Raw genomic sequence first — 25396 nt, 5'->3', positions numbered from 1 at the left:
CACAATAGCCTGAGTATACCCTTCAACTCCTCTATAACAACTCCTTTGAGAGGTACATGAATGCTAGAAGCAGGGACAGGCCTCCTGTACATTTACACCTCTGACTCTGAGGAACTAAATCCTTCAGGAAGGCTGCAAGGATTAAAAAAAAAAAAAAAAAGGATATTAAAAAAAATCACCAGCTCTCCAATCTCTGCAGCCAGCCTGACAAACTGTCCTCAGGAGCACTCCATAGAGTATATAGAGGGAGCACTGTGGTCCATCAGTAATATCAGAGCTAGCTCAACGGCACCTACAGAAGAGAAAAAGCCACTACTATTTTCACACTGCTTGATCAGACCTCTATTTCAACTGCAGCAGCACAGTGTCACCCCATCCTAGGACCTAAAGGCAGAAGCAGATAAAGGCACAAAAATGATAAAAGCACCACCATTAACTTCTCTTGCACAGCCTTGCAGTTAGTAAGGACTTTATCTGGCCAGGAACTTTTCACTCTCCAAATCAAGAGCTGGAAATAAAAACCCACAGGCAGCAGATCCTTCAGCAGACTCAGGCTGCATTACATTCAGGAGATTACCACAAGGCCAGGTGACACTCAGGGAGATGAACCACAGCTGCCTCTTGTGACAAGGTTGTACTGACCATCAAACAAACTCCTTGAAGCAAAGCAGAGCAGCAGTGAACTCACCACACTCCTGTACACCAACAAGGGGCAGCTCCTGAATTGCATCACTCCCACAGCATGGAACATTTTGGACAAGATGTGCTTAATGCAAACAACAAACTTGGGTCCAAGCTCAGGTGTTATCTTGTACATTGCTTTATCACTTACCTGTTTTTTTCTTCATTTTCCTTTATCGGTCTGCAAATAGCTCAAGGGAAGCCCAGGCCATGACACTTTGGGAAAGGCTCCCAGGAGTCAGCTGATAGGTTGGGAGTGGGTTCACAAGGAAGGACCTGCATCCCCACTGCCTCTTCACATCCACCATGGCACAGTCCCAGGAAGCTCAGTGGGATATAAGCCCCCAGCAAGAAATGCTTAAAAGTCTTAAATCAAGACAAGGAACTTTCCTTTGCAGTCACCCTGTACTTTCACTCAGCACTAAGAGATTCAGTTGAAAGGGTCATCCCAAGTTTAAGAAAGAACACTTTCACACAGCTGCTTTGAAAGCTCACCCCCTCTGCGGTTCCCAGGGTCAGGCAAATTGCCCCTTGCCACCTCATTGGGGTGTGGGGGGAAACTTATTAATCACCTACCAGCCACCACCTGCAGTGCTCTGACAAAGCTGCAGAGCTCTTTGGTGGTGGCTAATGAGATATCAGCACCCACACCTGTAGCTAACAGGAGTCTAACACTGAACTTGAGCTAACAAGTGTTAAAACGGAGCAGTGAGAGCTGCCTTTCTGCAAAAAAAGAACTGAGCCACAATACTCAGCACCAAGTTTCAGCTCACCCCTACTGTGATGGGATGCCCTCGCACCTACTTCTGCTCTGGGTGCTTTGAGGCTGCCAGACAGATATGGAAGAAGATGTGACTCAGCTCCCTGCCTACGTGCTGTAGGGCCACTACAGGCACCAGAACCTTCACAACCACCACATCCCCTCTTGGCTACTCAAAATCACAGGTGTAGTGGTATCCATACCTCCTCCAGGCCTTCTTTACCACTTAGCAACCCTTATTATTACTTCATAATCGCATCTCCCAGAATCAGCCTTTCACTTAAAAGGCAGAGGCCATTTCCACTGTCTGCCCAAACCATCTGTAGTTCAACCCATCCCATTGTGAGCAGTTGTTCATGGTGCAGTTCCCCAGCTGCTGCCTTTCAGCCTGAAGTGCACACACCTCCACCTCGCAGAGGGGCTTCTGTGCTTCAGATTTGGGTTTGAAACCCAGATCTTTGGCAGCCTTCTCCAACCCCAACCCTAGGATTTCGCTTTTCTCCTCCCAAAAAACCTACAGAGGGGCTGCCGAGCCCTCTGGCCTTTCATCTCGCTGCATGCTATGAGGCATGCTTTTGTGCTGAGCTCTTGGGGCAATGTTTGACTCGAGGGGAAAAAATATACATAAGAAATAGGGTGGGCCAGCTCTTCGAAACACAACACACCGCACACCTACTGCTCCGGGTTCGCTTCACCTCTTGCAACAAACGGGAGCCTGGCACTGCCTCACCTCACGCTCAGACCTTGAGGGGAAGCAGATCAAAGCTGAATGTACAGAGGAGCACCGCGGGCCGCAGCTCTGCTGACGCCACTGAGGCGCTTTTGTGACAAAACGTTGGCAAGGGCCGAGCGCCGCCGGCCGCGTCAGGCGGGAGCGGAGCCCTCAGTCCCGTCCCGCCTCCCCTCAGCGCTGCGTCCCCGCTTGTTCCCGCCCCCGCTTTTCCCGCCCCCTGGCGGCAGTAACGGCCACCCCTCAGCGCCACATCTTTAAGCACTACAGCGCGGCCGGGGGCGCTGAGCTCATCGGCTCCCTGGGCAGCCCGCTCCGCTGCATCACCGCTCCTGAGAACGAATTGTTCCTACTATCCAACCTGAAGCTCCCCTAGTGCAACTTGAAGCCATTAGCTCTGGACCTATCACTGGGAGCGGAGACCGATTGCGCTTCACCACAACCTCCTTTCTGGAGTTGAAGTGTTGAGGTCTCTGCTGAGCCTCCTCCACACTGACCATCCCCATAGGACACCCTCACAGTCCATGCCGGGCATTGGGGAACTGCAGTGCTACAGGAGCTGCTGAATCCCATTCTCGCGGGGGAACAATCTCCATGTGCTGGCAGCAGCACTGTGTGGAACAGAGGAGTAAAAGAGCCCCAGAAAACATGGATGAAGCCCTCACCTGAGCCAGTCCTCCTCCAGCCCTGTGTGAAGCTGGAGCATCGCCTTGCCCTACCTGTAACGTGGTGTGGTGTGAGGGAGCCAAACAAGCCAGTGTCAAAATCTTTTATTTACAAGTCTCCAAAAATCAAGGAACATTGAAAATAGGGAGAGTAGGAGACGACTTACAAAAAGTAACACGCGGACGTTACATTGCGAATTGTGCTACATCACTCTGAGAACCGATGCGAAGGTCTGCAGGCACGTGGCGAAGCGGCAGCACTTTGAGGTGCTCCTGCCCCCTCTCCCACATCATCCCTCTTCTTTGCTCTCTTCCCTGCAAACCTTCCTGCCTGCTGCTCTGCCTCCAGTCCTCCTATCACCCCCCCTGCTGCCCCCAAGGGGAGGACGCATCCCACACCTCCATTCTGATGAATGGGTTCTGTGAGAGTTTCCAATTCCAGGACCTGGGTGTGAAGCTGAGGAAGAGGAGTTAGTAAAGGGCTTTGAAACAGGATAACCTGTGAACTGTGACTTGCATGCTATCCGGGTGAGGAGTGATTTTGCTAATTACTAAGAGACTTGCCCTGCCTGGCTGCAAATCAATCAGCACAGTTTTCCTGCCGGACAGTGTGCACACATTTACGTGGCCTTTCATAATTTTCCAAGAGGGCAAGCCGCTCTGGTAAGAAAATTCAGTGCAGCACACGCCAAAATGAGGTGCTGTGACATAAAAGCAACATCCCAGTTTGTTCCAGTGGTGACAAAGTCAGGGGTCTCAGGGGGTCTCAGGAGACCCCTGCAGCCAGATTGCCAACACAGTGTGCAAACAGCTCTGTAAGCACGCCATATATCCTTCTCCTTGGGGATAATTTCCAGGCTGGCTTTGCTTGGGACAGAGATCACAGCCCAGCACAGTCACTGATCCCTTTCCAGTATTTGCAGCCTTTGAAACCACCAAGATTGGTGGCCAGCCCTGATGACTCCATTGCCTGTACAGGCCCTGCATGAACCCAGCGCCTCAAGAACCACTGCAACAAAAGCAAAGAAATGGAGTGAGGAGACCTGGGTCTATTTCTGACACTGATCTTTGCAAAGCACATCAGCTCTGTTCCTCTTTGCTCCAAAGCTGTTGTGAGTCCTATTCTCACCATTGTCTGTGGGGAACCTTGAACTCACGCAGCAGCAATTCTAAAGGCAGCAGCTCTGTACATATCTCTGCTTTGGCAAACAGGAATCAATGCCCTCCTGTAACTACTGAGGGCTTCTTGTCAGGACAGGATCAGCTCTAGATGATCAGATGATCAGCTCTAGGAGATTACAGTTTCCATCCTGAAATGTTAACTTCTCAGAAGGTATCCTTCAAAACAGAACTTACCAAAAAAAAAAAAAAAAAAAGAGGATGGGCAGATAACAAATATTAATTGCAGTGTGCTGTAACTGAGAACCCGTGTATGTTTCTTTTTAACTGCAGCAGTAAGATTGTTTTGAAATGGAAAAACAGTGCGTTCTCTCACAAGTAAAGCCAGGATGAAATATTTCCATGACAATGTGTTCAACTATTTAAGAACACTGAAACTGGCAGCTTTATATGAAGAATTTTAGCACCTTAGCTTCCCCTGCCTGAGAAATTCTGAGAAAGTCTCCAGCATGCCTTAGTTCAGCATCTGTGAGCATCTTAGGCAAAGGAGGTACCACTGAGAAGGCGGAACCTTGCACAGCAAGGTGACAGGGCCCAAGAGATGCTCTGGGCATCAGAGAAAGAAGATGGGTAGAGATTTGGGAGGAATTAATTTAGGGCAAGCATCTGCTCCTGAACAGCGCTAGACAGGTGAGCCTTTGCTTTTTATTGCTACAAGCATCTGCCTCAGAGCACTGATTCCCAGCAGGGCTGTCAGCCCCACCTTCATGCTTGCTCAGATAAACCCATCCATTTTCTTACCCCTATAATTTTATGAATATTTTCTAATGCCAGGGAGATGGATGTATGCATCTGCCACTGATTTACTGTCTCCACCAAGACAGTGTTGCAAGTATGCTAGGGAAGGCTGGGCTCCACTTCTGTTTCTCCTTCACTCTGCAACACTCTGCAGGATATTCTGTGCTTCTACATCTAAAACCCAAGTGTTGTGACCATTAAATTTTCAGCTTATCAATGTCCAGTGGGCACCTGCACTGGAAAGCATAATCTGGGATCATCTCCTGGCTATTCTACTATAACTTGGAGTGAGCTCCAAATCCTAACTCTGCCTCAGCTTCCTGCTGGAGGGACACCATCTCCTCAGTATGCCTTTGCAAATCATCTGCTATACTTACCTTAGTCTTTTCTTTTCCTTCCTGAATCACTCCAGCCATTGCTTTTCTAGCGTGTTCCCAGAGCCACTTGGGCAAACATGGAGAAGGTGTTGTTCCTGCTCATATCAGCCTGCCCTACTGCTCTGACTAGCTAGAGAGGATAAGAAAGCAGTCCTTCCCCCTTCCTGCTCCAGAAAATGGGACAGAACCTGTTGGGTGCTAAGAATGCTGTTATTTTTGTCTGAGATCAGACACTGATAAATCAGAACCCGGAGGCACAAAAGCTTTTCCACTACTTTGAAACTAATCTTTGCTTTCTGAGAATGGCTGAGGGACTGGTCTCAGCATGGCGTGCCCAGCATCACTCTGGAAGTGAGGAGCTTATATTAGCCTCTTTATAGTGAGTAAAACTGTGGGATACCTGGGGCATGAATGCGCGTTAAGTTTTGCAGGATTAAAGCAGATCTGTGCCTCGCCTTAAAGATCTTTCAGTGCTTCTCCGTGCTCACAGAAGGGACATGCTGCAAGGCTTAACTCAGCACCTTCCTCTCTTGTCTGGCGACCTGGAAATAACCATCAGCTTTAATCACTCGAAGAAGGTTGAAGCAATAGGTGAATATGGGTCAAGCCTTCCAGTCAGAGCATCCTTGGCAGCAGCACCAGGGCTCCTGCACTCTGCCCCACAACACCCATGTAGATCGCTGTATGTCATCAGCACGCTGCCCTCTGTGCTTGCTGCCATTTACAAGTGCGCAGGGCACCACTAGTAATTAAATCTGGAGATGAGACATCAGGGAAAGCAGGGCTTGCAGATCAGTGTGGCTGAGCCTTGTATAGCAGCTCTCAAAGAACCACAGGTTTAGGAAGGTTGAAAATCCTTCCCAGAACCATTTATTCATCAGGGTTCATCCTGTAGGAGCTGGGCAGAGCAGAGACAGGGGTCAAGGAACAGTAAATCCTGCAGAAAAGGGTAACTCAGCTGTGCCATGGTGATGGTGAGGAAGAAAACCAGGTCCTGTTTGCTCATGCTTTCACCACCCTCATGGATTGCTCTAGATTTCTCCTGGCATCAACAAAGCCTAAGGAGACTCCTGTCCTCAATCCCTTCTCTCCAGCTGATGCCTTGGGGAACCTAGTTTAGGAACAAATGTTTGATCCTGTTTCAGAGGAACAACATGATGTGAAGATGTAAGAGACTGGCAGGGATTAAACCAGGGATATAGTGAGCCAAGCAGCAGCAGCTGCTGGTCTGTCTCAGCAGCACAGTCCCCAGAACGTGGCTGGCACGAGGGACCAGCTTCCTGGCATTTCCATTTTAAAAAGGGGGTCAATCCAGACAGAGAATGCAAAGCCATCGGGGACATGGTATCTGCAAACAAATGAGGAGTCGGGCTGCTTTCCAGCCACCTCTTTCTGTTGGCATCCCTGTAAATAATGTTTAATGCATCTCCCAGTGGGCCTGACCCCTCCCCTTCTGCCAAGGACCAGATGTGCTGCATATCAACGCACACACTTAGTTATTTCAATTTTAAGAATATGATGGAATCAGTGATGCTTAAAATGTACTTGTTAATGGCACCAGTTTGCAATTTCATTTTACTTTAATATAAACCATCTGCTTTGAGCAGGCAGCAGCCTCAGGCTGAAGCTCTGCTGCCTTCATGTCTGCACAGCAGGGTCTCTGAGCTGCCACAGAGAATGCCCCACTGTTAATCCACGCATGCTGCCAGCTATGGGCTCTACCTTGCTACAGGGGTTAGTTTATCCTCAGGCTAAGTGCTGGATGCCAGGTCCTGGAGCAAAAATCTTTGTACCGAGCTGAAGGTCTTCAGTTCTCTCTCTGCCATGAAGAGCAGAGGTAGATTGGTGAAGTCACAAACAGAGCGGGAGCTGGGACAGGACACCACTGCTACCTTGGCAAGAAGGAGAGGAGGACAGGGCCCTGTAGGCACCAACAGTGTTCTGATGACTGTTCAGAGACACAAGGGATCCCAGTGAGAGGACCGGCGTCCTTTATGAAAGAAAGAGCCACATGTCCTGGCATTCCCCGCTAACAATGAAAGCAGGTCCCAGCAGGTGGTGCTGCCCCAAAATCTCTCATTTTAATTTCACAACCACCCCAGTAAGAGCTAGCTGGGAAATGCATCCTGTGCAGTGAGTTTGCAGCTGAGCACGGGGCATAGCAAAGCAATGCTATTCCCCAGGCCTCGCTGCCCTTTGCAAGGCTCAGGTGTTGATGCACAGCCCTGTTATGGGACAGGACATCACCTCTAAAGCCATCGTCACAATGCTGACCCTGGCCATGTCAAGGACAGAAAGGAAGCAGTTTGAAAGGGGTCAGACGGCCTACCTGACTTCTTTACCTTTGTGGTTCCAGAAAGCTCTGTTCATTTAAAAAAAGAAAAGCAGAAAGAAAATTGAGAGAAGAGCACCTTCTCCCCTCCTACTCATGGGCTGAGGAATTCCCTGGGCAGCCCTCACTGTCCGTCATCCATCCATCACTTCTGAAATAAATACAAGTTTAGAGCAAAACCCATTAGAAAATAAAGTGCATCTGGAGTTGAAAAACTTCTGGAAAAAACAGGATTTTTTTTCCTCTTTTTTTTTCTTACAAAAAATATCCTTTAAAAAAAAAAAGAAAGAAAAAAAGAAAAGGGAGCAAGAGGACAGATCGTGTGGCTCTCGGTGTGAGGTCTACAGGGCTGTCCCATTAGGGAGAGGGATCTTAAATCCACCCTTTAGCAGGGCAAGGCAGATGCATAGACCCAGCAGGCCAGCGAGAAGCACCCCTGCCACAGCCTTGAGGCAGGAAGTCCTGCTCCGGGTGAAGGTGCCGGGCCCCATGATGCTCAGCAGGGCTGTGCTCACAGTCAGCGTGTATAGGATGGAGACTGCCGTGTTGAGGGCCACGATCTTCCCAAACTTGGCGAAAGGGGCAATGATGCAGAAGAAGAGCGGGACGGTGGCAATCACGGTGGTGACAGCACTCGAGACAATTGCTACGCCCACGTGACGGATAGCTTCAATCGTCCTCCACTGGCGGCAGGCTGTGGGGTCCTGGCGGAAGGGACAGCAGTGTCACGGGGAGCAGGGACAAAGCACACAGGACTGCAGAAATGCTTTATGCTCTGAGAGGGTGGCTTAGCTCACGGAGTCCTGGTCTGGGACACAGACGCTGTGTGAGTGTACTTCTCGCTGTTTCTGCAGTCTCTGAGCACACCAGGCAAATAGCCATGAGGTTAAAATCCAGCAGAGACTAAGTGCTGGATTTTGTGCCTCCACCAGTGCCTTCTTTCAGCCACATCAGGTGGGTGGACTGCAAACAGATGCTGTACCAGGGAACAGAGATCCCCAAGCTTTTGTGATGCCCATCTTCCCGAAGAGGGAAAGACGTTAGCAGGGCCAGAGGGGGCAAGTCACAAGGCAGTCTGATTTTCAGAAGTTACAGGATGAGTTTAGGGCTACTCTAAGGCTCTCGCTGTCCTTAGTGGGGCATGAAAAAGCATTGCTTTGGACACAGGTGTGTCCAGTGGCCGTTGAGAGAGGGACAAGAATGCAGGTTGGATGCTCAGCTGGGTTTTACTAACTCCAGGTACATCAGCTCACATCAGCTGGAAAAGTTACCCAGGCACGTTGTGAGGATGGCAGGAGGCATTCCATTTTGCCCAGCACATCTTACATCCTGCATCACAGCTGGGTGATACCAAAGGCACGAGGGGAGTGCGTGCAAAGCTTTAGGAGGAAAAGAGCTCACCTCTGCGTGGTGCAGCGGCAGGTTTTCCCCTGCCAGCAGGTAGCCCTCCACCAAGTGCACGCAGTAATCGACAGAAGAGCCAACGAGGATGGACAGAGAAATGGCTTCCACAGCCCCCATTTCCCAGCCAGACCAGTACATGATGGTCACCACCAGGCAGACCACACCTGCATGAAGAAGCTCATGTTAGGCAAGTTTAGGGGACTCAAGGAGTGCTGCTCAGCCTTACTGTTACAGCTCAGTCTCAGGGGATTTTGAGATCATGCCTCTGAGCTCTGTACGCCAGCCAGGCTCAATGCTTTACGTCCTCCCTCCTGCCCACAAAGGCGAATGCTTCCCTCACCTTCGCGCCATCCAATAATGCACTCAGACCTGCTGGGGATAGCGAAGCACCTCACTAAAACATCAGGCAAAATGACAGACTGATACCAACCAGACTAATGAATTCAACACAAGCAAGCGTGCATACGTGCACTGGATGGAAGAGGGCCCTATGTTTTGCTTGCTGGAGTTTACTCACAGCCTGAGCACATGCACAAGGTTTTCTTAAAGGCACGAGTGCTGTTTGTTTGTGAGTCATGTGTGGGAGAGTAAGTGGTTTTAAAATGATAGATTTGATTTTGAAACCGGGAAGTTAAGCAACACACTTAGTCCATAATATCGTCAAATCACCAGCCAAGGAGAGGGAGCTATTTAGAAATTTGCTTCAAATACTAACAAAAACACTCAAATATTCAGCTTTTAAAATCTCCCACTGCTTGGAAACAGCAGCCATGGTGCTGATCCTTGGGAAGCAGTGCAATTGCTATTCAGGGCATGTGGGACTTAATCACATTATTATACATAACAGGCAAGGATGGCATTTGTGTAGCTAAACCCCTTATTTAAACAAATAGAAGGGATTGTGTAGATAAAGCACACAGGGAATTAGATACACAAATCTGTTTTCCCAATGAGGTTCCTATGCAGTTGTCGAGAGTTTCTCCCATTCACCTGAGCATAGCAGGACTGAGTCCAGGAAACCAAAAGGATTTACAGAGAGAAATAACAACTCAGTTTGAATCATCACTCAGCAGTGGCACAACCCACTAATCTCAGAGAAAGGGAAGGCCTGGCACACCAAGGTCAGCAATTTTACCTAAAATGCTGAGCAGCACTGGCAGCAGGAGGAGGATGTGAGTGGTGAACACTGCCACTGCAGCCACACAAATAACCAGCGAAAGGATGAGACCATACAGGGCACTCTGCACTCCTATAAGAGAAACAGCCAGTTAACTGGAGCCTGGGATGGTGACAGCTGGGGTGAGGGGGAACTGCATCCCTGGACTCCCCAGCAGCAAAGCAAATTTCCCCACTTTCTCTACTTCCCTGAACTCTATTTAGGGATTTCGACAGTATGTGCTGCTTGGAGTGGAAGAAGATCTTAGGACTGTGCACAGTCCTAAGGGACTGAAGATACAACACGGCATAAAATGGAGCAAAGGGTGTTGCGCTTGGCTTCCTTAGGGAGAGAAACAGGACAGTCACTTGCCTATAATCTCCATGAAGATCTGCTTCCAGTGCTCACAGGTCTGGAAACCATGACGGAGAGCAGAACCCTCTGGGAAGAGCTGGAGTTGCTGCTGCAGGAATGTCTCCCATTTCAGATAATCAGCATACGTCTGGAAGGAAGATTTCCCTTTGTAGGTTGTCTGTAAGAAGATGAACATGTTACATTTGTGTCCTGCTCCCTGATGCAGTGTATGCAAGGGTGAAGGTAGAACAAACAGCTGGAGTAGCAGGCAGAACTTAAAGGGGCAAAAAGCCACCAGCTCTTTGCCTGAACTCATGGTAGGAGCAAAGGGTGGCATAAGCAGCTACTTCTTAGCAACATGTGAGTGCAGGCATCTGTCTGCAACCCGGCACAAACACCAGCAAGCACTAATTTATGGCTGCAAATGAAAGTGGCTAGTGCAGAAAGAACAGAGCTAAGCCCCTAGAAGTCACAAGAAGAAGGTGTCCCAAGGATAGATGGTGATGCTCACTGATTCAAATGCCATGGAGATCCACTGCACCTTCCCATCCTTCACTCCCACTGCCCCGTGAGAGAGCTGTCCAGGCAGCAGGTTCGGCTCAGGGATGTTCTTGCACTCAGGGTGCAACATCTGCAGAAAGGAGGAGATGCTATAACCTGGAGAGAAAGAAAGAGCAAGGAGTGGAGGACAGGACAGGGAAAGGGAGCACATGGGAACAAAGGGGAAAAAAACAAGGAAGCTGCAGGCTGCATTTGTCAGCAGCTGCTTCCCCTTGCAACTCTGACTTGTAAAAGCACTAGAGATCTCAGGATCAGAATTCTCAGCTTGAGAGGGCAGTCAGTGCTGTCAGCACTGAACAGGACATGATCACAACTCAAGCAGCACTGTTGCTAACAGAGATGCAGAACAGGCATCTGCCGCTGCTGTCCTACTTGCTGGGTATTTCTCATCCTTGAAGAAACTGGCACAACAAATGCAAGCATAGGGTGAGTGGCTCGTGGAGGTGGGAGCTGTGACCTGGGCCAAAGCTGTGCTGCAGCCAGCTCAAAGAGCTGCCTGCTGAGAAACACCTCTGCTCTCTGCACTGCCTGCATTTATCACCGACTGGTATGTTTGCTTCCTTGCCTCTCTTCATCAAGCTGGGAACTGAAGGTTTAGAAGCCCTTAGGAGCTACGATCCTCAGGCTGAAAGGTGAGAAGCAGCGTCCACCCAGGGACCCAGGGTCTTCCTGAGGACCCACGTACCCGAGGGCAGGCACTGAGCCCCTCCTGGCTTCACAAGCTCGGTGTTGCTGGCGATGGCTTTGCAGAGGCGACACAGGTTGCCAATCTCTTTGAAGAGGTCGAAGCTGTCATCGTAGATAACGCTGCCCTTTCACAAGGAGACACAACAACAGAAGCACCACACGTGAGACATGCACACTGCAACTGGCACAAGGCAGAACTTGGGCACAGAGCTTGCAATCTGCTTATTCAGACCATAGCTTCTACAGTAAACAAACCTCACATGTTTGCCTCACCAGACAACCCAGAAAGAAACTACATTAAAAAATTGTAGATACATATATCAGGCAGTGTGACAGAAGAACTGATGAATACACGGCTACCAGGCCGTGCCCCAAACCACTGTGGTCTGAGTAAGGAGACTGAACAATTCCAGCTTTCTGTCCACTCTACTGCTTGTGTGTGGTGCTGTTCCCTCCAGAGGAAACAAGGACAGAACCCAGATCAAAAGGCTGAAATGCATCCGCAACTGCCACAGCTAAGCATAATTCTGCTAGTGAAAGGCTGTGAATATTTCCAAGTACCTGAGGTGGGGGATAAACTGCTTCTGAAAACATCACTTTTAGGAAACTTTCTCTAGAGTGCTTTGTATTTTTTCCACGTTACAATCTCATAACAAAATAAACAATTATAGAAAAATATCAGTTGCCTGGATCTTGAGTTTACAGTGACATTTCCACACCGAGCTCAAGATGGGTTTGCTTCTAAAATTCTCAGGCAAGCCAGATTTAGACTTAAAATTAGAAGGTTAGGTACTGCACTCCAAAAGGGATTTTCTGAAAAGTCTGAAGCAGTTTTAGGAAAGGGCTTCTTCATCCCTATTGTTTGGGAATGTTCTATACAGAGCGTGCTTCTGGCTCATCACAGCCAGCCACCTCCATCTGTCCTGACTGCTGCAGGGAATAACTAAATACCATCCAGGGAGACCCTTCCTTCACTCATCAGTCCCAGCTGGCTGTTCAGCATTCGTGTACCATGTCTGCGATGACGTGGTTGTCCGAGTGCTTGGTACGATTCACCCCTCGGATGCCAAAGACGACGAACACCATGGCGCCTGTGTCCACCAGTGGTCGCACTGCTGGCTTCCCGCAGCCCGTGTTCATGCAAGGATTAAACCCAGAAGTCGCCGAGAGCCTTGCTTTGGGTGCTGCTATCAAATGTGGAAGAAAGGAAGGTTACACCTGAAGGCAAAAACCCAGCTGACTCTCAAGCATCACCAGCAACAAGGCATGGCTGAACGGGTCCTCAGTAGCTCACCTTTCTCACTGGGAACATAAAGGATGCCTTTGGTGGGTCCATCTGGGCTGGAGCTGAGGAGACAACCAGGAGGTGCCACACACACTCGGCCATGGTAAGGAGGCTTGTGTGATTGGGCAAAATACAGCTTCCTGTGCAGGAAAAAGAGTTTGTTATGGTAGGGCACAGGTAGTATGGATGATCTCCACAGCACTACATGGAAACAGACGTTCTCAAGGACAGAGGGAAGGGAAAAACTGCACGGCTCGAGACTTGGATCCCTAGCCATTGTGCTCTGTGTGCTGCCTGCTCAGCCCAAGGCCTCAGCTGGGTAAGGTCAACACAAAAATCAGCAACTTCTTTTTGACACACGAGGCCCACAGTGACAATCCTGCATCTGGCAAGCCTGTGACAAGTGTTAGTGGTGTTGTGAGGCTGCAAAATAACTTGGCAAAGTGGGGCATATGTGCAGCAAAGAGGCCTAAGGCCAGGGACGTTCAGCTGAGAGCAGGACTGGCACTGGACACGAGGCATTGTGTTTCAACCATTCAGGTGCACTGTTTGCTGCCTGGCCATGTGGGCTTTGGAGGGTTACCGTGTTCGCTGCTGCTCCTTGGCGGCCACGTAGAAACTGAAGTCGAACTTCCAGCCTCTCTTGCTATCACAGGACAAGGTAGTCATCATCCACTTCCTGGGGCTCGTCTGCTTAAGCAGCCCTACTGTGGACACACAAGCTGTCAGCTTCCTGGTGAAGTTACCGAAAGGCACTCTATACACCTAAGCAATGGATTAATGAAAACAGACACTTAACTCCACAAGGTTGCAGCCTGTCATATGTTAGCATCACACACTCCCCTCCTCCCAGAGCACTGGCACAACCATACAGAATGAGCACTGTAGGAACAAACCCAGCCAGTCCCCAGCCTGCCTCCTTCCCATCGTGTGTGTGATGGAACCCCTTGCCACCCCCATTCTTTGTGCCCGAGCTGGATGGTGGCTGCTCTGTTCAGGATGAGGGAGAAATGCAAGAGAATTCTGCTGGGGGTGTCCATGCCCAACACGTGCACAAGCAGTGTTGCCTGCTCACCAGCTGTCTGTGCACGGACAGAAGGAAGCAGTGGGAATGCAGCTGTCTCATTACAGTTTCTATAAATTGAGCTCAGCTGATGATGCCAGAACTCATCTGATCCCCACAGACACCCACACTCCTGCTCTCATTGCTGACAATCACACTGCAACTGCAACAGACCAATACTGGGGCAGTGCAAGGCCCTCTAGCAAGGCCCTCTGTGCTAGCTCCCTTACTGCAACCCCCTTCACCCTGAGCTACCCAGGGCCCTGTGGAGTGACAGGAGGCTCTTGTGCTCACCTGAGTGCTGCACTCTTGATAGAGGGGTCCACCATCCCTGGACTGACTCACCTGGAATGAAGGCACCTCTCCATCTCCCGGTGACACCATCTGCCAGGGGGCAGGGATGCTGGCATTGAGAGAGAATCTGTAGATGGCTGGCCTTCCTTTGCTTCTGGACTTGGAGATATACACAGTCCCCTGCAGATCTGCAGAAAACAGAGAGAGGGCATGAGGGCTTGTGGTACTGCTCATTCAGCAAATCTTACAGACATGGGCAGCAGCGGAAGAGGTTTTCTTCTGGTCTGTTGTCTCCTCTGGGGCAGCAGGCACAGCCTCTGCCTTCTAGCAGCACAGCACACCTTTCAAAGGCTTTCACAAACATATCCTGAGCTGCAGTAATTCCTGATGGCTTATTGATTCATGTCAGCTCAGGACCTGGCCCAATAACTCTTTTATGCTCAAAATCCCCTGCAAAGCAAACTGAATTTACTCCCTTCGTGGCCTGCCAACAAGGCTGTGACATAGGACAGGGACGCAAAAGGTCTGAGCTCCCAGCCCTGTGCTCATACTAGGCAGACCACTGGGATTTGTCACTAGACTGTTCTGCCACCTGGATTGTAAGATCTTGTACTGAAGAACAGTAGGTATTGAGGGGAAGGGGCATGGTAATGATGCCCTATACATCCAGCACCAAGCCAGGGCTCAGCAGGGATGTGTCAGAAGAAAATTATTCCATATCAGTTATTCAGAGGTTGTATCATTTTTTTTCTTTTTTTTTTAAAACAAATGTGGCCAAAAAATCTGTCCCCATGCCCTGCTTACCTTGCTGCCCTGTATCAGTTATGCTCCCTTTACTTCCCCAGGGTGATCCAGAGCCTCTCTTCTTTTTCTCCAAGGATGTTCGGAAGTTGTTCTGCAAACTGTGGGGCTTTTCCTGAAACAAACCTGTCCCACAAGGTTACTCAGGGAGGAAACAGTGAATGACACAGCAAGATACCTACCATGGTAGGCATGGTGGCCATAGATTGATGGTTGGACTAGATTATCTTGGTAGTCTTTTCCGACCTTAATGATTCTATGATCACTGTGCATGCTACTCAGCTGAATAGGTAACACATCAGATACTTTGCTATTGAATATCAAATCCAAACCAGGGAACACAGAGCCACTGACCTCAGACTGGTCACTGGCAGAGACCCTTATGAGTAAAAGTAGTTGGTTTTGCTCAACTTGAATGCTATTTGCTCTAGCAGAAAAACTGCTAAAGCAGCTTTTCAATATGCTCAACTCCTACAGGCAACACCACCGTCCTACTCAGAGTATGCACCTCCCTTCAACAGGATCCATTCAGTATCCAATGAGCCATGAAAAACACAGCTCTCTCTTTCACGTTCCAGCTCCCCCAGTCTGCACCCTGGAGATCAGCACTCTCACCTGAGCAGGTAATGCAGGAGATGCCTTCAGCACTCAGGTTGTATTTCAGGTCTAGCAGCACCTGGATGTTGGTGTCTGGCCGGAACAGGACTGGAGCACGGCTAGCTGGGCGGAGGCGGCTGGCAAAGAATATGGACAGGAGCAAAACGAGGAGAAAGAGCCCTGCAAAGAAAAGCCCAGATAAGTGCACGGGAGACCCTGCACAAATCTTCCTCTTATGATATCGTTAGCAGGGACATGGAGGAAGGAGGAGAAGGGAACAGCACTGCTGACATCAGCAGCTGAGATTTCTTGTATTGAGCCCTGTGCTTGGATAACCCCACGGGGACCTGCCATTTCAGATCTGAGTGAAAGGAGAGGGATGGAGAAGTCTCCAAGTTCCTCATGCAATTCCCTTAGGGACTATCTGTTCTGGTGACACTCATCAACTGTGTTAGAAACTATCCATTATGCCTTCTTTCTCAATCTCTTGTCACTAATAATCACAACTTAGATACTGCCTGTGATGCTGTCAAACCCTCTAAAACCCAGTAGGATGGAATAATTTCCTTTCCTCCTTACCCACAATCACCCATCTGCTCTTCACTGCAGACCACAGCACCCAGTGCTCCAGAAGCTCCTGGAGATGAGCTATCAGATGACCTCGGTTGCTCTTCTCCACAGGCAGCTGCAGATTTTCTGGCATCACAGATACCAAGGGAACATCCCCCATTTCCAGGGAGACTACAAAGAGAGAGAAATTAAAGGCACGTGTCAGTATCATGAATGTTTCTCATTGCTTCCTGCTCACTTTCACAACATCTCCTTCTGTGATGAGCTGTATGACCCAGTGCTAAGGTGATGGGATGAGACACAGGCAGAGACTCGCCCAGGATGTCACTGGAAACATGTCTGGCAAGTCATTGCCTTGTGACAGCTACACTACTAATGCACAGCTCATTCCAAAGCCATGCTTCAGGCTGCTCTTCCTCTGCCAGATCCCACTAACACTGTGCATGTGGCTACAGGGACACTGTGAGCTTCTCTCTGTGAGCTCAAGCAGAGTTTGTCCCTCTGTTCTACTGAGTATATCTTGGAGCTGATTACACACAGCTCACCTCTGCCTGACTGCAGAGCCAGGCTCCTGCACGATCCCTCCACTCCAGCTCAGGGATGCCTGAGGAACTGCCCCTTCCCTGCAGGTGACAAACACTCATTTGCTGTAAGGAGGTCAAGGACTGCCTGCTGTGCTGCACAGCTGACACACAAACCATGCCTGGTCACCAGCAAGCTGCTCTGTTACTTCATGAGTAACCTGATGCCCAGGGGCCCTGGAGAGAAGCATTCAGCTGCTCAGAAGGGAAGGAGTGATTTCCATACATTACCATTGCACGTGTCCCTGGCATACTAAGGAGACAGCTCTTGCCATGCAGAGCCAAAGCACAGTTCAGATCTACAGGGAGAGGGTCTGTGCACTGCCTTGGGACTGATGGGCTCCAGTTCCAGCTTGCTGCTAGGTGTGAAAGCTGCTCACTGCCCACACCACTTCCATCACGGGTTTTAAAAGGAAGAGATCCTAACGAGTTTTAAGAGAGCATGATCCCGTAAGCACCTTTATCTTCAATCAGAGCTAGAAGGAACATCTCCTGCTAACAAGTGATATGGCATTTCTAGGCCTTTTTTTTTTCAGATTGCCTGTGTTGTCCAGGCAAGTCATTGCCCTTTCCTTGCCATAGGGAGAAGGTGCTCTGAGGAGGTGATGCCTGAGAATAGCATTCTTTGCCTGCTTCTCAAATGCAATGCTCTGGGCAGTAGGGAAGAGGGGAAAATATCCTGTACTTGAAGGTGAGCTGTCCTGGTGCTAGGGATTAGATGTTTCCTGGTTACATCCATTTGGCAATTAGTAATTCCAGACTGAAAATACAATTCATGTTAGACCCAAGAGGTTTAGCAAAGCAGTGAGCAAGCCATGCATCCACAGCTGCTGCAGATCTCAAGGCAGCTTGCAGCCACAGGAGAATGCAGACCCTACAACCTTCTGTGACAGCACCACCTCCTGCTTAAAAGTAAGGAAACTGAGGAACAATCCAGAAAAGCTCCAGGACAAAAAGGTCAGCGTGGTCACCCTGGTGGCACTACGCAACAGGCACGTACCAGGCTCCTCCTCCACGCTGAGCAGTGGGATGTCATCATCGAGGTAGGGCAGCGTCTCTCGGCCTGCTCTGGAGGTGCCCTCTGAGGCAACGAAGAGATCCTCAGCCAGGTGCAAAGCACTCTTCTTGGTGCACTTCTGACTGCAGCTGGATTGGGAAAGGGAAGGACGCAAAGGCGTGAGCTTTGAGTCAGGTACCCTGCAAACAGTTACCACTGGTCTCCTTCAGCAAGAAGGAAAACAGCAGCAGCCTGCTCCAATTACTTGGAAAGGCAACAAGAGGCAATGCTGTGTTCTATTTCCATTGCTAAGTGCTGAGAGGTCAGGGGCTGAGCTGCTATGGCAAAGCAGCAGCAGTCAGGGCTGAATAAACAGAGCTGAGCCACACACGCTGGGTGCTGAGTGACGGAAATTTCAGCAGTTCATCTCCCTGCTAATGAATTAAATCAGGCCAGGTCATCTGCACTGCTAAAGAGCAAGGGAAGGGAAACGTGCTGACTTCCAAACAGGAATCTGCATGCACTGCTTGTGCTCGCAGGCAAGAGCAACTCTAGTCTGCCTGCCGTGCTGGGCTTGTGCGTCCACAGCTCAGGGATGAGGCTCTGCTCTGAGGACACAGATGCGTCCATTCTCCATGAGATTCAAGAAAGAGAAACGACTGACGTTGCTGAATCTGCCCCTGAAGTGGCATGTGTGCTTACCCCAAGGGAAATGAAAGAGGGACCTGATCCTTTAATTTTTGTTCTCATCTTTAAGGGTTGAACTTCTTTTATGTTATAGAGACTATCAGCGAATGGGGAAGTCAAGGAGAATGAGAATGACAGGATTGGGTAAGGATTTGCATGCTGTCTTGATCATGTGCTCCCCAACAACTTCCCACTCACAAAACTCAGGGCTCACCTGGTTTGGCAGGAGCTCTCTAGTGGGGACACATAAAGAGTCCATATTCCGAGAGCAGCTGGCATGGTAAAGAGCACAGCCACCCAGCAGCAGGACACAATCAGCGACATGAAGAGTCCAAAGTCATGCACAGCTGGGATCTACATGAAGAGAACAGAGAATTGGGATCAGGGAGGGAGATGCAGAGAGACAAAAAGATATCTGGAGGAACCTGAAAATAGCTCATGCTGATCTTAGTCATAGTCAGCAAACTTGGTACGAAGCTGAGTCAGAGCCTGGCAGCTTCCTTCTCTTTTAGGGCCTGTGACAGGAATAGAAAGCCCCCAGTCCCACAACTGCAGCATACCTGAGAGAAGATGTTGGCAGCATAAGCTGCAGCTGTGGTCAGGGAAGTGAAGAAGGTGGCCTTCCCTGCTGTCTGGATTGTGTGGATCATGCGCAGCCGCAGGTCTTTGAGGTGGGTGGCTTGGCGGTAGGTGTTGATGAACACAAAGACATCATCAACCCCTAGGGAAAAGAAAGGAGAGTTTGGTACTTTGCTCATGCTACAGGGACACGTGCTGAGATCCTCATTTCCCCTGAGCTTCTGATCTGAAGATCCCCCACTTACAGATAATGGAGGCAACAGGCTTGAAAATTTGATCTACATTTGTCTCCAATACCTTCCTCTCTTCTGCATGCAGAAGTTATGGCAAGGCAGCGCAGGTAGATCTGAACAAGAACATGCTTACCAATCCCCACAATGACAAAGGCAGCCACACCATTGAGTATGCCCAAGTACTGGATCCCAAAAACGACGTGGTACAGGAACAGAGCCACCAGACAGCTCAGTCCAATACTGGCGATGCCAAAGAATGACAGGAACACTGCAGGAGGAAATCAAGATGGAAAAAACACCAGTGATGGCCACTCCCAGGGAGAACAGTCACCTCCCACCTGCCCTGCTGGGGTACTGATGGGGCACACTGGGCTCTGAGCCTACCTGAGCAGGAGGTAAGGATGTAAACCAGGACAGCTATGCAGCTACTGCTGATGAAGGCCAGCAACATGTCATTGTTGAATGTCCTCCTCACTTCATAGTCAAACAAATCTGTCCCTCCATACAGCACCTGGACTTTGCTAGGGTGGGAAGGTGGAAAGGACGAAGATTAGGCAGAGTTGAGTGCAAAGGGAGCAGAGTGAGGGGATTTAACAAAGCACATCATCTCCCCTGGGGCCAAATGATGTCACTGCTCTATAAACTGCTCGGAGCAGTGAGAGCAGGTTGGACTAGCTTGCTGCTGGAGATGAAATTCACACACAAGAAGGGAGAAAAATAAAAGCAGGTCCAATATTTTTAGAATTCTTCCGGAGTATGGTGGGTCTGTGGCACTAGTAGACTTCCTGCTGTCAGCAAACAGCTTCTGAAGCTTCCAAAGCTGATTCCATCTAGAATCCTAATCATTGCTTTTTATGTTAAGCACAAAGGTAATAACCAGCGGATGCAGGCAGAGTTAGAGCTCATCAGGAACCATATGATTTAGCAGCCTCTGCTTCTGGAAGCAGACTCTGAGCGGAAGTAATCCAAGACAATTTAAGCAGGAGTACCACAGCACTGCATCATAGGAGACAACCGGGAATCTGAGCCTCAGCCCCAATTCCATTTTGGCTTCTACTGGCTGCAGCCTCAGTGCCAGCCCATTGCTGAGAACACTGCAGATGCTTTCAGGGCTAACAAGAGCTGGCAGCATTTCACTCTGCTTTTGAAGATCAGTGTCCCTTCACTCTGGGAACTATTGAGATTCAGAGCAGTAGAGAGCTGGAGACTGAAAAGCTGCAGTGCCTTCCCCCAGCTCTCCGGATACTGGTCTACCCTTTTTCTTTGACCTCTGGTTTACTTTTTCTCTTCCACAAGCACAGAGCAAAGCTCTCTTCAACATGATCCCTGCAGACCAGGTGGTGAAATATGTCTGCATTTCCTGAAACAGATTTTGCCCACAGGTTGATGTCTTGACTAAGGGCTGTTTCACTCCTTGCATCACACCAGCTGAGGCCAAATTTAGAGCAGGAACACAGAGTAGAAGCTCTGCTGGAGTCAGTGGAATTGAATTTGTGAGATGGGAGCAAACAGACCCCACATCAGACAGACGCTGAGCACAAAGGCAGGCACTAGATTCAATCTTTGCCTTGCTGTCACCATCTCTGATGTCCCTGACATGCTGCTGCAGTAGGAAGTGGCACTGAAGGAAAGCGTGTAAATGGTTTTCTGCTCCTCACTTCCACTCACAGCACTGTGCCAGAGCCCAACTCTGAAGATGTTTTTACTCCTTCCTCCAACCCCCCCTTTAGTGCCACAGCAAGCATTCTCTTCTTCAGCCTCTATCCTTCACTGCCTCCTCCCTGCCTGCACACACCCTCACCTCGTGGACTGCTTGGCCAGCATGGCCACGTAGGTGACGACAAAGTTCTGGAACTTGTGGCGCTGCTCCTCCCAGCGATCCTCCACTGAGTAGTAGTTGGGCAGTGGTGCCCCAAAGAGGATCTCGCTCCGCAGCAGGGAGCTCTTCTTGTTCTCAGCAGACAAACCCTCATCTACATACCAGTAGAACTCGGGGTGGGTCATGGCCAGCTCCAAGGACCCTGCAGGAGAAAAGCACCACTCATGTTAGGTCCTGCTGAGCTTTGCAAGGCACGGGGGCTAACAAAGGGAGGTGGGACTGTAGTCACTGACTATGGTAATACGATTAACTGCACATGAAAGAAAAGATCAGGGAGTTAAGACATAAGGAACAGACTCCATTTCTTTAAGAACATCATGAAAACCAGAGCAAGCCAGTTCTGCCTCCAGAACCCAAGGTCCCTTGAGTTCATGCCAGAAAAACTCAGAACCAGGCTCTTTCCTGTTCTGGTAACAGAACTATTACTCACGCTGGAGCAGATGGAGCTCAGCCTTTCCCTGCTCCCAGCATGGCTCCTGGACAGTTACCAGCTACATCCTGTGCTGGGGAGACAGATGGATGCTCCATCCCACAGCCGCATCACACCCACGGCCTTCTTATGATTCACCTCCTCACCACCTCTGCTCTGCTGGAGGAGCATCCTGCAGGTACGGAGTTGGGAGGAGGAGGTAGGGCCTTCCTCCTCTTCTCCTTACAGACAGCTGGTGACTCACAAGCTGCCTTTCATGCTGCAGAGCAGCCCACAGACCTTTCTTCTGTTCCGCAGTGCAGGGAAGCTCATCCCTATTGTCTGTCCAAGGCCTGATATTCTTCCAATTTTTCACGTGAGCGAAGGACTGGAAGGCAACTGTACAATGTATGATTCCCCTTCACTTGGCCTTGTCGCTCGCCTACTGGGGTCTGTGTGACACGGTTTAGTGGGCATGGTGTGGATGGGCTGATGGTTGTACTGAATGATCTTAGTGGTCTTTTTCAACCTTTACGATTTCATGACTCTACGCATGCCCTGACCTCACCAGCCCTGGCCCACAGCACTCAGCTCACCTTGGATATCAGCAAGGTCTTGTCCCATACCATCGTAGTAAATCTTCCCTCCTCTCTCCGTGGGAAAGAAGTAAGTCATGAGGGAGCTGGGAGGGGAACAGTAGGAGTAGGAGCCCAAGGGCAGGTCCTTCAGGACCTCGTGGGGCTTCCAGCAGAACTCCCGGAAGCGAGGGTGATCCATGATCTTACGTTCAACCTCATGGATGGTAACCAGGCGCTCCGTGGTGAAGATGTTGTTCTCAGAGTCCCCCCGGGCCAGAAAGATGAGCTCAATGCGCCAATGCGCGTGCGCCTGCGTGTTGGCACTGATGTAAGTGTTGGAGTAGTCCCAGCGTGGGGCTCCCCTCGTGACACGGGATGTCTCGTTGCCTGGGTGTGGGTGGGCACGGGGCTCAAGGGAGCGAGTCCTGCCCTGCGGGGCGCTGCGCTTGGCCCGCGTGCTGACCTGCAGGTGGGAAGCGTTGAGGTGCAGCTGTTGGAGCTGCTCAAAGATGAGCCTCTGCAGGGTTTCGGAGGTGAAGTCAGCCAGGTCACGGCGGTTCCTCCCCCATGACCCAAACTGGGACTTGAGGGCCAAGGCGAGCGCATCGAAGCGCTGCGAGGACTCGTGGTTACGGATCTCAAAGGCGTTGTAGGAGATATCAATGTCCAGCGCTGGGTAGTGGAGGAACATGACAACAGCGAGCACAGCAGGGATGGCACAGCCCAGGAAAAGGATGAAGCCAGCGCAGTATGGGTTGGTAAATATCCAGCCTACGATATTCCAGAAGCCACTGACTGGCAGTGTGACACGCAGAGGCCTGACCCTGCAGGAGCTTTTGCCACACAACAGAGCACCCTCCCGCCTCTTCCTTGAGCTGAAGGCAACCTCTTCGTCCTCCTCATCCAGCCAGGCGTCCTGCAACAAGGGGTCATCCTCTGTGTCCATGTCCAGCACCTGCCAGAAGGGGAGAGAAGAGGTCAGCAGTGCTCCTGCAATTGGGTCACCAGGCCCAGCTGTGGGGTTATCAGGCCCAGATGTGGGTGCAGAGGATCACCAAAGGGTCTCAGCAACAGAGCTGGGGCTCTCCCAACCCTGCACCCTTGACAATACCACACGAGTCCTTTTGGATCACGCAGATTCATCATAACCATTAAAAGAGCAGCTGCTCATGGAGCACCTCATGGTTCATTTAACAGAGGAACTGGAGCAGGAGGAGTTCAAACAACAGTCACAGGGCCCTGTGGGGCTCTGAGGGGCTCTGTGTGGCTCCAGGGACACCAGCATAGTGATGCCAGGGGCTTCACAGTGTGTTAATTAATTAGAGAACCTGGTTCTCATGCTCAGGAACAGCTCAAGCTACTAGATGAAAACACAAGAGACTTTATGCCTTCTCATTAAAACAGACAATAGATTTTCCCCCAGGTATTCATAGCTGCATTTCCCACAAAGCATGCACTGTACACACATAGGAAGCTCACAAACTTGCGCCTGCAGACGTGGACGTCAGCACAGACTGATCCCACAGAGCTGTCTGTGACCCTACCGGCGTCCCATTCAGCAGAGCAGGAAAGGGAAAGGCTGAACGACCCTGGGGTCAGGCAAGGATCTCCAAGGGAAATCTCAGCCCTCTACTGTTTCTGGCTGTTGTTAATGAAGTGGTACAGAACATCCAGATTGCAAAAGCAGACGCAGCCCCCAGGGAGCGAGCAAGAAACTCCTTCCTGGAATAGCTCGCACTTGGGCAGGATAGAAAAGGACTCAAACTGGGAAGTGCTCTCTTTGCTGAATTCTTAGCCTTCCCTCATGCCTTTCCTTGCTCTTTCCAGCCAGAAGGAAGCTGGCTGGTTCTGGGCTCCATTATAAAATCATACAATCATTAAGACTAGAAAAGAGCTCTAAGATCACCAAGTCTTACCCCAACCCACCCCCACCACATCCCTCAGTGCCACATCTCCATGTTCCCAAGACCTCCAGGGCACAGCGGTGGTCCCCAAGAACAACAGCCAGCACAGTGCCATGCCTTCCTACAAAGCCCTCAGCCCTCACCCTGGATGAACACATTCAATTCGTCGCTCCGCTCTGAAAGCTGCGAGCAATTTACACACAGGCCAGAAGCAATTTAAGAGCTTTACTCCTTGCCAGTGTTTCTATTAAACAGGATTTCTATCTGCAGGCAGATGAATTGCCAGCTCCCCTTAACTCCGAGTCCTCAGGAAAAGCAAGGCAACAGAAATCCTCCCAGGCAGAAGAGGGATGTGCAAAGAAGCAAGAGTCACAGCGATCCCTGACTCAGGGCAGCCTGGAGGAAGCCTATGGCTTTGCAGAACGGCTGCAGGATTTATTCTGCTCTGGATAGCACCTGCAGGACAGCACTGCCAGCCCATGGAGAACCTTCGAGCTCAGCATCCGTGCTCCTGCCCACACTGAGGGAAGCACCAATGCCCGCCAGTGGCTTTAGTCTGCAGCTGGAATCGCCTCACAACACAGTGACTTCCACTGCACCCAGCTGCCCTTCCTCTCGCAACCCTGGGCTCCCCTTCAAGAGAAGGGAGTCGCTGCAAGACCTGATTAAGCACATTTATTGTCTTTTTAGAAAGAAAGAGAGGTAAAGGGCCATAATAATTTCCCATTTATTGAGCTACTGAGGAGAAGGAGGGAGAAGATTGTAATCCTGGAACAAAAGAGCCTGCATGTGACAAGAAAGGGAAGCAAGGGAGACTGAGGCAGTAATGAGCCACCAGAAGCAGTATCATGCCATCGTCTTTTTTAACCAAAATCTAAATCTTCAATTAAAGGAAGAGGATCAGACCTTAGGTATATCTTCTGGCTCTCCCCACTCACTCTCATGCCAGGTAGGCACCCCCAACACACAAAGGCCACAGCATGCTACACCCTATCTAAAATCTTTGTACAAATTCTGATGCAAACCCCAGTGCATCAGATGCTGGAAAAGCCCCAGGATTGTCTGCACTCACATCAGATCTGAGTCAGGGCTGTGGAGGGCTCACGCCGTGCTCCTGGCAGAAGGCTGTGCTACCCTGAAGGGGACAGCCTTGCTCTGTGTGCATCTGTGTGCATCCTGCCCTGGTTCCAGCACAGCTCTGAACTCCCTTCAAAAGAGTTTACCGCATGATTTGGCTGCAAAGCCAGACACAGCCCACTTAGCATTGCCCCTGGGACTCGTCTGGTTCTACCGCCTTCGTCAGATCCTGCCTGGG

At 50.2% G+C, this 25396-nt stretch overlaps 1 protein-coding gene across 6 annotated transcripts in view; it reads right to left on the bottom strand.

The window, feature by feature from the left end:
- Positions 1-2926: 2926 nt before the first annotated feature.
- DISP3 (dispatched RND transporter family member 3) overlaps positions 2927-25396 on the bottom strand; it is a 37572-nt gene continuing 15102 nt past the window's right edge. For 5 of the 6 annotated variants that reach the window (XM_042883255.1, XM_042883258.1, XM_042883257.1 and 2 more), the window contains 20 exons: positions 22196-23132; positions 21113-21332; positions 19696-19832; positions 19445-19579; positions 19060-19220; positions 18714-18853; positions 17816-17961; positions 16244-16405; positions 15683-15844; positions 15071-15193; positions 14318-14454; positions 13493-13674; positions 12919-13049; positions 12636-12811; positions 11623-11749; positions 10888-11033; positions 10395-10554; positions 10002-10115; positions 8864-9030; positions 2927-8166 (listed from right to left, as the gene is read on the bottom strand). In XM_042883255.1, coding sequence (XP_042739189.1) covers positions 7804-8166; positions 8864-9030; positions 10002-10115; positions 10395-10554; positions 10888-11033; positions 11623-11749; positions 12636-12811; positions 12919-13049; positions 13493-13674; positions 14318-14454; positions 15071-15193; positions 15683-15844; positions 16244-16405; positions 17816-17961; positions 18714-18853; positions 19060-19220; positions 19445-19579; positions 19696-19832; positions 21113-21332; positions 22196-23123 — 4017 coding nt within the window. In that variant the 5' untranslated portion in view covers positions 23124-23132 and the 3' untranslated portion in view covers positions 2927-7803. Of the gene's footprint in view, positions 8167-8863; positions 9031-10001; positions 10116-10394; positions 10555-10887; positions 11034-11622; positions 11750-12635; positions 12812-12918; positions 13050-13492; positions 13675-14317; positions 14455-15070; positions 15194-15682; positions 15845-16243; positions 16406-17815; positions 17962-18713; positions 18854-19059; positions 19221-19444; positions 19580-19695; positions 19833-21112; positions 21333-22195; positions 23133-25396 lie in introns of those variants that run through there. The other variant, XM_042883254.1, reaches the window with a different exon arrangement.

Source organism: Lagopus leucura, unplaced genomic scaffold, assembly GCF_019238085.1.
Source record: "Lagopus leucura isolate 7727_CA_CO unplaced genomic scaffold, USGS_WTPT01 Super-Scaffold_100037, whole genome shotgun sequence".
Taxonomy (NCBI): domain Eukaryota; kingdom Metazoa; phylum Chordata; class Aves; order Galliformes; family Phasianidae; genus Lagopus; species Lagopus leucura.
Note: the sequence above shows the minus strand (reverse complement) of the source record. Positions and strands in the feature narration are given on the sequence as shown.